General features: G+C 38.3%; 2 protein-coding genes and 2 non-coding genes across 5 annotated transcripts; all 4 read right to left on the bottom strand.

Moving 5' to 3' along the window:
• Positions 1–803: 803 nt before the first annotated feature.
• Positions 804–3,074, bottom strand: LOC141834696 (auxin transporter-like protein 3). Its single transcript, XM_074722035.1, has 8 exons — positions 2,873–3,074; positions 2,607–2,792; positions 2,408–2,520; positions 2,116–2,299; positions 1,933–2,030; positions 1,622–1,829; positions 1,276–1,533; positions 804–1,168 (listed from the first exon to the last, which is right to left on the bottom strand). The coding sequence occupies exons 1-8, from the start codon at positions 3,026–3,028 to the stop codon at positions 977–979; spliced, it is 1,395 nt and encodes a 464-aa protein (XP_074578136.1). The 5' UTR covers positions 3,029–3,074; the 3' UTR covers positions 804–976.
• Positions 3,075–4,714: 1,640 nt separating this feature from the next.
• LOC141834836 (cellulose synthase-like protein H1) lies at positions 4,715–8,623 on the bottom strand. Of its 2 annotated transcripts, none has more exons than XM_074722211.1 (8): positions 8,367–8,623; positions 7,952–8,270; positions 7,721–7,846; positions 7,505–7,621; positions 6,362–6,577; positions 5,888–6,250; positions 5,473–5,823; positions 4,715–5,419 (listed from the first exon to the last, which is right to left on the bottom strand). In XM_074722211.1, the coding sequence occupies exons 1-8, from the start codon at positions 8,621–8,623 to the stop codon at positions 4,847–4,849; spliced, it is 2,322 nt and encodes a 773-aa protein (XP_074578312.1). In that variant the 3' UTR covers positions 4,715–4,846. The 2 variants fall into 2 exon arrangements, with proteins under 2 accessions (XP_074578312.1, XP_074578313.1); XM_074722212.1 differs by having other exon boundaries at positions 4,715–5,401.
• Positions 8,624–11,623: 3,000 nt separating this feature from the next.
• TRNAC-GCA (transfer RNA cysteine (anticodon GCA)) lies at positions 11,624–11,695 on the bottom strand. The gene has a single exon. It is a non-coding gene; the product is annotated as a tRNA-Cys (tRNA).
• Positions 11,696–11,790: 95 nt separating this feature from the next.
• Positions 11,791–11,862, bottom strand: TRNAC-GCA (transfer RNA cysteine (anticodon GCA)). Its single transcript has one exon. It is a non-coding gene; the product is annotated as a tRNA-Cys (tRNA).
• Between the last annotated feature and the right edge of the window lie 223 nt (positions 11,863–12,085).

Here is a 12,085-nt window from a genome sequence, read left to right as displayed (position 1 = left end):
CCATGCTATAGATTCTGACGGCGACAAGAAGAAGGGAAGAAGACGATCAAATGAAGCGACTGAAACTGAAAGGGCCTCCGTCTCCATGTGCACACTGCTCAAAATTATTACTGAATTTTCGGGTAAAAATTTCGGGCTCTTTACCAAGAGTAACAGTTCAACTACCGGAATGAGACGTGAGATGCTACTAGTTTAGAAGAGAAGAGCCTGTACATGCTCTTAGTTTTCATATATATCTATATAACGGTATGATATTCTCCACTTTGAATCCATACGATTTTGTTTTTGAATTTTATCCAAAAAGATCTTATACTAACGTGTTTACGATCTTTTCTATGTATTTTCAATGTAAAACTTTAATTGTATCCCACCATGGCTATCAAAGGCCGTGAATTACTGGAGGAGGTTAATTTGCACTGAGAAAGAACGAGTAGCTTATGTCGTTTGGTAAACACTGAGCCTGTTTTAATTTCTCCTCCAAGACGAGGACGTTTAAGAACGGAGACAACAAAAAGTGGGACAAGATGGAGCCTTGACAGCTCCTATTTTGATTTTCTCTCTGCCCTGAGTAGACACTGGCATTGGCTAAGGACAGAACGGAGGATAAGATCTCATTTGTGATATAAATAGTTCGTAGATTTGGCATCATGCCCTTCAAAGATATGAGATCTCTCATTACAGGCACATGCAGCATGTCATAGCTTCTGGTCCAATGCTATGCAAAAGTTTCAATAAGCACATGCAGTCGAGCATCGGTGCAAATTGTGGAGTCGCCAGCCATGAATCTAGTCTTAGCGTTACATTAACGATTAATATTCTCAACTTGAACTTGGGATCAAAAAGGAGAAACAAAAGATCAATTTGTGCCTCCATAAGGATACATATACAAGCTAATTAACCATAAGTAAAATGGCACTTGCAAACGCACAGGCACAAATTCATTCCATATTAATTCCCTCAAACTTGCAGCGATATATCAGTGCTTGGGAGGGCACTGGTAGCACTTGGTGAAGAGGCCAAATGTGTCCACTTGGCGCACGAAATTGATCATGCTCGCCCACCCTCCAAACCCAAACCCAACAACCAGCACCCACACCGCCACGAACACGTTGACGCAGTAGTGACCCACCCAGCCTCCTAGAAAAGACGGAGGCCTCTCCACAGCATTCTGTCGAACAGTTAATCGCCATGGAAGAGAATTAGCACACTCAAAGCGAAGAATTAATTAAACAGCTAGCAAAACTGAAACTTTGTCTAGCAAATATAGACATGTACCTCTCTTGCTGAAGCTGGAGCGAAGGTGATCATGTGAGCCATGGCAGGGATGATGTAGACTGTGAAGCTAACGAGAAGGGAGCCGACGGTGGAGTTGATGGGGCCAAAGAAAGGGAATATGATTGCTAGGAACCATATGGGAATCACCACCGGGAGCCTCGCCAATGCCCGCTTCAACACGCTCTTCGTCTCGTGCATGCCGATCGCCTTCTCCCACACGAAATAAAGAGGCGTGCACGCGAATCCGAAGGTTATAAACTGCATGTGCATGAGCACATATATATATATAAGCAACGTTAAAATGATAAATGGAAGTGTTGCAATATATATACGTTTAGTTGATTACCTGATGGATGAGCATGAGAATGACAGCAGTGTCCCTGAAACCAGACCTTGGAAGCAAGGAGAAGGCATTAGAATGATTGAGGAGCATGTCCCCGAAGGCCCAGTACATGGCAGCAGCTGATGGAAGGGTGAGAGTTAGCACATAAAGTGTGGCAAACAGGTACACAAGCTTAAACTTCTGTGGCTTCCACATGGCATGCATGATCTCTCTGCAAAATGAAAAATCTAAACAGTTAGTTTGAAGAGGTTAATATACATATATAAACAATTCGTTGGTCGGAGGGGATTAATTAAAATAATTAATTGTCTCACACTGTAACAGCATGGCCTCCAAAAGTGTAGAGAATGTTAGTAGCACCTGTGAAGTATAGTACCATCGTGGTCGGGCCTGAATGCACCACACCTTCCACCTTGAAATAGATCAAAGCATTCTCTAGAGGATATACATATGAGAAATTAATAAGAAGGGTAGGTGGTTAGTAGCTAATTACAAACCTGGCCATGGATCAAGGCAGCTATTGCTAGATACCATGCAGTAAAGGTGGTCATCATGAGGCCTAGGAAGGACCAGATTCTGTAATTGTGGAAGGAAGGGATGAAAACTGTTGTAGCACAACATGCCCCAAATATGTAGGTCCAGGTTCTCTTGTCGAGATTATCATTAATGTAGTAAATGTTGCTGCAAAAAGGCAGCAGAAGAAGAAACGTTAAAATCATTGATCACTAGCTGGAGATCATTAGTTAGGAAAAGCTAGCATTTGTTGTATAGGTTCATTTGCAGAAGTACCTTGCACAAGCTATTAACTGAATCACTGAACCAAAAAGAAGGAACGTGCAGTTGAAGAATAGACCAGCGTTCCTCCAGTGCTTCCCTAAAAGCCCGTCGAGCACTTCAAACCACTGAAGAGAAATTGAAGTCATATTGCCGTTTTTAAGAATTTCAATTTTTATGGGTTGATTTTCTTTCTCTCATATCAATGAATCACCTGAATGACATGGTTCCTGAAGTCCACCTTCTCCCTCTCCTTCCTGGTTCTGTACTCCACATAGAGCACGCTGATAAGGTATGCAGTCCAGCTCCCCATCAGCCCATAAAACAGCTGAAACAGGACGCCTGACAGCATTCCCAACTGGGAGAAGGAATATGGCAGTGTGAGCAGCACTTGAGCTACCTGTAATTAGCGAAAACCACATGAGAACAAAGCAAGGAGCCAAGATGAATGAATGCGTGCGTGCCTAGCTATACGTAAACCTGGTTGGAAGCACAGCTGAACCAAGCATCGTAGACAGAACCCCCATGCCAGAGGTATCTGGAGAGCTTGTTCTTGGAGGCCTTTGACTCGCCGCCTTCGATCTCCATCTCAACGTAATTCCCGGCGATGATGGTCTCCACCTTCTCAGAAGCCATGCTCTCTCTCTCTCTCTCTCTCTCTCTCTCTCTCTCTCTCTCTCTCCCTTGCTATGGCTTGTAGTAATCGGTAGCTGTGAGATATCTCCGGTGATTATAAAGAATCTTCTCCATACTTTTCCTTCAACTTTTTTCCTTTCTCATAGTGGAGGCTGGGGCCGAGGCCTTGAGGCAGCACACGAGCGGCTTGCCCCACCAAAGCTAGCCATGGAGTCATGGACCAATCTATGGTCGTATAAGTTAGCCTCTCATACACGTAAATGAATGAAATTGATGTAGAAATAGATATGTACATGGAGAACAGAAGATCTCATGACTGCAACAAATTAAATGGAAGTTTGTGCGGCAAGGAGAGATGGGTTAAGATGACTTAGCCTAGAATTGCAGGAAAGAACAGGTTCTCACAAATGGGCTGAATGATTGCATTTGGAGATGAGAGAAGTGCCTCACATCATGAGTGCACACATGTTACAACTGGCTGACACCATTAGATTAAGCTGTGGGGAACAGGAGGACCCTAAATCCATATTGATTGGACAGCACAGAGTTTAAGGAGCTCAACCAGGAGGCAGCCATTCTTATCTTAATATTCATGCATCTTCTTGCTTCTAACGATCCATCCAAGCTTTGCTTAAAGTGCACTTAGCACAATTTAATAATGAGTGCGGTGGGTGAGAGCATCATGAGGCAAAAAATAAATAAAAGTCAAGGGGAAAAAAAGAGAGTCCATGACTCCAATTAAACCAATTAATTGAAAGAAAATCATGGACTATTACTATCAAAGCTATGATTTTAACAAGTGAAAGTGGACTAAGCATGCAAAGTTTCAATTCATAAGTCATCATTCCAAGACTTGCTCTTCATCAAGGATAATTAGTTCCATAATCCCAACGCATCATCGCTCTTTAACTATTGCGCACTAACAAGTGAATCATTGAAGTGCTAGTTTGATATCAAATGAAATAGAAGGTAATAGAAGTATATTCTTGTTGATGTTTAATTTTGTGTATCATATCCAACAGGAACAAGTTGACGTAAATTCTGATTAAGATAATGATCAAAAAGTTGGCATAAAGATTGATAGATATTGATTCGGCAGTTGCTTATTGGCTATGCTATCCATAGATTAGTTACTACAAGGTCGATCTTGATAGTACTAATATAATTCCTCCTCTTTTGCAACTTTTTGCTTTAATATCCTCACAACATGGTTTGCCATCTCTTCAGGACCATGTGTAAGATGAGACGTTCCCCTAAGAAAGTTAGGCTGTGACAACTTTTACTGCTTTATGCATTCATCAGTCATCATTCTTTTTTTCTGGTTAAATGAATCTTCATCATCATCAAGAACTTTATTTGTTTTCATCAAGGTAAAGCTGATCCATCTCGAGTCCCATGTGCAGAAGAATTCTTGGCTTACCCAATTCTTCTGCACCAAATCTTCAGATCTTGTGTGTTGTCCCAATCACGTATGGGTCAATTGTGACTGTAGTTGATTATGAGAATTGCCTTTCTTACAAATTGATTATGAGAATTATATTGCCAAATCTTCAGATCTTGTGTGTTTCACATCACTTACCAATAGAGATGCAAAAGGAAAAGAAAAAAGAGGAGAGAAAAATGATAGGATGTACTGATCATGTCTCAATTCTAGAGCAGTTTAGGTCATTTTAAACAATCACAAAATGCTGAGAAGTGATTCGTTTACATCGAAGGAACTTCTAAACAGGTTATAAACATGAGTATTAAAGAACATCTAAAATTCAGCATTAATACAGCGCTGTGCTCTTTAAATATATTTGAAATGCAGCTACAATTTCATGCAGTTTTGCAAAACTGCAGGAAAAGGCAAACAATCACCATTGCCTTGCCAATGACGGACCAGGGAATCCCATACCTCCCGCGCCGGCCGAGCCCCTTTAAGAACGGCCAAAAGCAGAGCAAGATCCACCCGCTGCACACGAACTCCCCGATCCCCGGTCCGACCGCTCCGGCGGCGTCGGCGGTACTGAGAACTCGCAGCGAACCGACGGCGAAGGCCCACAGATTGACCAGCATGATGGCGGTCCCCGGAACAAACGCCGGCGACGAGTCGAAGGTGAACCGCCCGGGGTCGTCCACCTCGTCCACGTCTTCGCCCGGCCTTTGCTGGTCTTTTCGGGTGATCTCGAAGATGGTGTCCGAGATGCCGAGAATCTTGAGGACCACGCTGAAGAAACCGAGAAGCCATGCGGTGGACGCGTAAATCCTCAGCATCCTCTGGTTATTCCACCATGCTCTCACCGATAACCCGTGGCGGAAGTATTCTACCAATGTGTAGATGTTGTAGGTCACAAAAAGAGCCAATGCGACAACAAAACCCACTTCTGATGTCTGCAACAATGGCATAAACTAACATTTCAAGGATTGTTAATTATATATGCAATGCATTGCTTGTGCCTTACCTTAGGCAAGAAGGTGGAATTCGAGAGGAGGCAGTAAGCCGGGAGCAGAGCATAGCAGACCTCGACTATGGATCGCAGAGCCCAAACAAGTATGAGCAAGTAGGCGAGGCATTGTCGGAGCATGAGCTCTTTGGTGATGACAGAAACTACCGGGCTTTTCTTGCTAACCAGGATCTCGAGAAGGCCTGTTGCCCACCTCTTGTACTGCGTCATGCTCGCCGGACCGCCGACGGGGGCAGAGCCGAGGAAAGCAGGTGGGTCCAGCATCAGAGACACGGTTCTCCATCCCATGGAATGGCACCTCAGGCCTGTGAGGATGTCCTCCGTCATCGAACCGTAAACCCAACCAATCTGAAAACGCAATGAGATTAGCATCGAAATTATAATGAAATTTGTTGATGTGATGCATATATACCTCGTCGCCCCAAGCTGTGTTGAATTCATAAGAACAAGAAGCAACCATTTTAGCTACTGCAACGCGACTGGAAAGGTCGGCGGGTAATCCAGGACTACTGATTCCTGCGGTTATTTGGACGGCCGAGTGCATGAATTCCATAGAGTTTCCGTAGAACAATCGAAACTCTTCGTGAGACAACATTTCTGTTGAATTGTCCTTCGAACTGCATTCCAGAAATTGGAGTCGAGAAATATATCTGCCACTTTTGTTCTTAAATCTGGAACCATTTGGTGGGACGCCATATATGACTTTTCTTCGTTGGAAGCATCCTGTTCCGGCATAAAACGGGCCTTGAATACCTTGTATCCCAGGCATGATTGACTGAAAAGATTGAAGGCGATTAATCTCTTACAAACAGAATCTGTGCAGGAACTTTAACTTTAATTGTTTTGTTTATATGATTCGAGCTACGATGCATGCATGCAGACCTACCTGTTGGAGGACTACCAACTGGTTTCCGAAGGGATCGTCCTTGAGAGCTCTATGGAACTGCTGCGGAGCCTGGGCGAAGGCAATATTGTTCACCTCGTCGGGGGAGCCAAGGAGTCGACACATTGCATGGAGGATGACTTGTGGATTGTTGGCGAACATGTCGCAGTCGACGTTGAGCACGAATGGTGCATTCGTCATCACGCCCGACACCCTCGTCTGCCATTCAGTAACGTGATTAAGTTTTGCTGAAACAGATAGATACTGCAAACAAGGCTCTTTAATAAAACAATGGATAAAAACTTATGTAAAATTTTTATATTTTTAAATTTATTTGATTAATTTGATATTATAAATTTGTTTGCTTAGATTTTAAAGTTTGATAAAAAAATTTATTAATATTATGATTCACAAGTTTTGTTTATAAATATTATAGTTCATAATCTTTGTGAATATTAAAAAAAAATAAATACGCTTATGTATTAAATTAAATTTATATAAATTAAACAATGGATTCAAATATCAAATTTACCTCTGAATATTTAATTTATTTATAACCTTAAAATTAGGCATTATTTTATACATTTCATATATGCATGTTTATAAAAAAATAATTTTTGAGATATATAATTAACTGTTTTTATTTTTAAAATTAAATAATTATGTAATATAAAACTTATCAATATTTATTAAAAATACTTATTTTATTTATAAATTTTATCTTTGTTTTCAGTTGTATTTTAATTAAAAACTATATTAGAAATTGAATTGGTAATTAACCCATAAATCTGAAAAATAATATAATAAATATAACTAATATTTTATGTGTAAAATATTTTAATACAAAACATAATAAATCGTGGAATAGAACCGGAACTCAAAAAATAATATCATAAATATAGTTATAACTTTACACGCATAAAATATTTTAATTAATAAATTGCATCTAATTAACATTTTAAATGATGATAAAGTATTCAAAACCTTGTAAAATTAATATACTATATCAAACCTGTCGTTTACCAATTACCATGTGTGTAGATGGATGGCTAACCATTAAAAATAACTTATTTTCTAATAAAAAAATCATCGCTATATATTTTCCAAAATTGAATTTATGTGCTTCTCGACTGATCAATTAATTACCAGAACATTCATGGCTCCTGCCTTGTAGTGATGTGGATGCTTTGGCCTCTTCTCTCTGGCCACATAAATTAGATGTGGCAATACTCCATCTGATCCTTTCGTGTTCTCCCACAATATCTTAGTAATTAAGATGAGACAAACAAATATAAAACAAATAGTTAAATAAATGGTGGCTTAGAAAGGGATAATTAAGTCGTCATATGCATGATATGATACCTTGACTATGCTCGGATGGTTCTTGGTCTCGATCTTGAAGAAGTCCTTGAACTCCTCGTTTCTGTGGTAAGGAATTTGGTCTTCGTTTACTGATGCAACTCTTCGACTTAGTTCTTCGTACTCATTCTATGATTAACAATTCATATATATCGAGAACATGCAGCATTAAGTATATATATTAAAGATCTATTAAAATTTCCACTAATCAATTAAGGTATTAATTAATCAAACCTTGACATGCCTCCACTCTTCGATGAAGTCAGCTGATGAGTTCCCTTGTGGTTCAGTAGAGAAGTAAACGGAAGGCGCTCGTACTCTCACCTCATGCTTCTTGCAGAAGGGAACCCAGAGCTTGGCGAACTCCACGGACTCCGAGAGGGAGTGGAAGGTCACTGGCGACGCTCCGTCATCGGAAACATAGCAAGCAAGCTTGTGAACCGGGTAGTCCACGGCCAGCAAGGAGAGCACCGTGTCGACGGTGATGATCGGAGGCTCCAGCGTCGGGTCGGCGGTCGTCACAAACATGTCCACGGCTGGAAGATCACTGTACCTGCATCCAAAGTGCGAAGTGGTTTTCATCCAAACTGTTTATGTTATAGAACTTAGAAGCAACAAAAAAAAAGGTTCGATTTAGTGAATTTTTTACGTCTTTGTTAAGTGCTGGGGGTGAGATCTATAGAAGATCCGGTTCCATCTGGCATTGAGAAAGAGGAACCAGACGAAGGCGAACCATGACTCGCAAACGAAGGCGACGAGCCAAGCGGTTCCATGGCGATGAAGCGAGGCGAGACGATAGGCGAGGAGGGAGAGGAAGAGAGAGAGGATTAAGGCATCCGAGAGCCTTTGGAGAGTGTTGTTGACAGAAACTCTCTCTTGGAGAGGGAGGGCGTGGGACTTCGCCATTAGTGAGAAATTAAAGTGGAAAGGCTAAGTATATATATAAGAGAGTTGCTTCATTAGCATCCTTCTCGACTGCTTTGTGATTGATGCTAACTGTTTCTGGACAGTAGCCTGCAGCGGCCGCATAAACGAGAGCTGCGGAAAAGTTGGATTGGCCGACGTTGTTTAGTCAAAGTTGCAGTATGGAAACGCCGATAAGGTTTTCACGACGTGTCATCACATGAAACAGTTGCTTTTTTTTTTTATCTGCGAACGAATTTAGATTTTATTTTATTGCAGAAAAATTAAAGGAACATATTAAATTTGTAGATATTTTTTATTTTATTTTATCAGAAGGTATCTATATTTTCTATCCTCGCCGCCCTCCTTGGCATGCAAGATTGCCGTACCTCCACGTGGCCGTAGCCTGCCCTCCGGCCGCACCGCCGCTTGCCACGTCCTCCGCGGTTTGTCTTCGTCCGCAGCCGCACCGCCTGCTGTTGCCCTCCACGGTCACGCCGCAAGCCATCGCCCCTCGCAGCGCTGCGACGCTTGCCATCACCTTCCACCGCCGCCTTCCCGTCCCTCTCCTCGGCTGCCGGCGATGGCCCATCACCCTCCGCAACCGCAAAGCCTGATTCCTCCCTTCTTGGATTCCTCCGCAAGCACGGACCGTAGCCATGTGCCCATGTGGTGCCCACGTCTGCTGTATTGTGGTGTAGAACAGCATCGAGGTTGACCCGCAACGTGCAGACAATATTATAATTTTCAAAAATTCAAAGAAATGCCTTTTTGAAAAATTAAAAAGAGGTTTTCTTTCAATAATTTTATAAATTCAGAATATCTTTTTAATTTTTAATTCTATTATTTCCCCCTCTAAATTTCACTTAACAACATAACGTAAGATTGAATTTTATATATATATATATATATATATATATATATATATATATATATATATATATATATATATATTTAATAACACTTATATTGTAACTAACAGTATAAGATCGATAATACTTTCAATAAAATCTAAATCATTTATAACATAACTTATAATAAGACATATGATCTTATTTTTTTAATTCTAAATAGATTTTTTTATTCGTTATAAATTATGGACTGACAGGCATGATCTAGATCAAATTCGTACGAGTGGAAAAATCAACTTTAAAATAATTAAATTTATTAAATAATTAGGATAACGATGGCTTTCAATTATGCTACAATATTCCACTATAAACGTCACTTTCACCATTTCCTTGTTATGCATACTTTAGTTAGTGTTTAAGCACAAAACAACTCTTCACGAATCAAAATTCAATATTTATAAAAAATAAAAACAAAATAAGATAAATCTTTTGTTTAAAAATAAAATCTGTAATTTTCACAATTTGAGCTTATCAAGTGTGCCACTCCAATTAGTGGGTCGAGCCAAACTCTAACAACTAAACTATTATATTAATAAGTTCAAGCCTTTAAAAGGAATTTTTTAAAAACGAAATCATTAATTAGGTCGAGCGTCATGCTATCAAAGTTGACCTTTGCGTGATCCGCAAATCATGTGACGACAAGTCTTCCCTCTACTAATTGCTGGAGCTTATCTTCGAATTCTTTATTTTATTTTTTTTTAATAAGAGGAAGAGGAGAAGAACATCTATCTATCTTTTGTTTGTGTTCCTTTCCATATCGAGAGATAGGAGTGTCAAAAATAAATTTAATTCATCAATTTAATCTGATAATCTGAAAAAATATCAAATTAAAATTATATTTTTGAAGATTTTTAGATCGAGAGGTTTGGGTTGAATTAAATTCGTGTCGGATTCAAATTGATCCGAATTGACTTAAATTTAAGATTTAAAATTAAATTTTATTTTAAAAATTAAGATAATTTTTATAAATATTATAATATTAAGAATGTTTTGAGTTAATTTTGAATTCGGATTGAATTTAAAGTGAAAATTTTTTAATAATATTTTTATTTCTATCGGTATGAATCCATCCGATCTGTGTGATTTGACACATCTACACCGAGACATGGCCCTTAAATGAACCATTTGGACATATATATGAAAGTGTACGAGCCGTGGAAAATGAGACGACAATCATTGAGCTCAATAATTATAAATATGTTTTGGATTCATATACATTACTAGCTTCTGGACAGATCCTAATTACAACCTCATATTTATGTCTTTTTGTGCCTCACGAGACCATTTCAAAGACGCAATTCACCTTACTTAGCTTTATTTTTATTTTTTATTTTGTGGGGAAAAAATCATATCGAGATCGCAGTAGAATTGTTTTATGAGAATTCAACACCAAAACAATTTTGTCATTTAGTTTTTGGAATTACACCAAAGATTCATTGAGAATTTTTTAGGATACTAATCGTATTCGTTGGTTTCAATCGATCCCTTGGAAATTAAATTTTCACAAGAGCGTTTTTAAATATTAAATTCATAAGCTGTAAATGTTTTGTTTTATTTTATTAAAAAATTAAGTTTTAATTATTTGCAGTTTAGTTTTCAGCATTTAGCAAATATATATTTTAAAAATTAACAAATTCAAATTTATGAAAATTGTTTGGAGAAGAGTATATAGCCCGGGTAAAATTTGAGAATAATTATGAACTTTGAATTGAAAATTTTATTGATCAGTAATTTTGTGAAAAATGTAAAAAAAAAAAAAAAAAACCCAACCACTGGGCGAACCCATTTATTTTATTTTTTTCATGATTATTATTAAAAAAAATACTCGAATTCAATTGTTAAAGAATAAAATTTGAGGATAATTATAATTTTGTGAAAAAGTAAAAGTGCCAAATTGTGAACATTAATTAAGTGAATAACGTTATTAAAAAGAGCCCAACCGGATTCGAACCGACCTATTAACCTGCACTCAATTACTCTACCACTAAACTACACAGCCGTTTGATTAAATTTTATCATAATATATTTAATAATAATATCTAAATTAGTTAATTGAAGAATTAATAGATTAATTTTTTGAAAAAGATTAAAAAGGGCCCAACCGGGTTCGAACCGGTGACCTATTGATCTGCAGTCAATTGCTCTGCCACTGAGCTATGGACCCGTTTGATTAAATTGTTATCATAATTTATTTAAAAATAATATCTAAATTAGTTAATTGAAGAATTAATAGATTAATTTTCTGAAAAAAGATTAAAAAGGGCCCAACCGGGTTCGAACCGGTGACCTATTGATCTGCAGTCAATTGCTCTGCCACTGAGCTATGGACCCGTTTGATTAGATTGTTATCATAATCTATTTAAAAATAATATCTAAATTAGTTAATTGAAGAATTAATAGATTATTTATGAAAAAAAGATTTAAAAGGGCATCTGACCTATTGATCTGCAAATTGCTCTACCACTGAGCTATGGACCCGTTTGTTTCATTTTTATAATTTTTTAAATATTTTTGAAATTAGTTTATTATTATAAAATTTTTTATCCAAAATATA

Source organism: Curcuma longa, chromosome 9 (assembly GCF_044706935.1).
Source record: "Curcuma longa cultivar G26 ecotype Majalengka, Jawa Barat chromosome 9, ITB_CL_G26_1.1, whole genome shotgun sequence".
Lineage (NCBI taxonomy): Eukaryota > Viridiplantae > Streptophyta > Magnoliopsida > Zingiberales > Zingiberaceae > Curcuma > Curcuma longa.
This window is presented reverse-complemented; position numbering and strand designations above follow the sequence as displayed.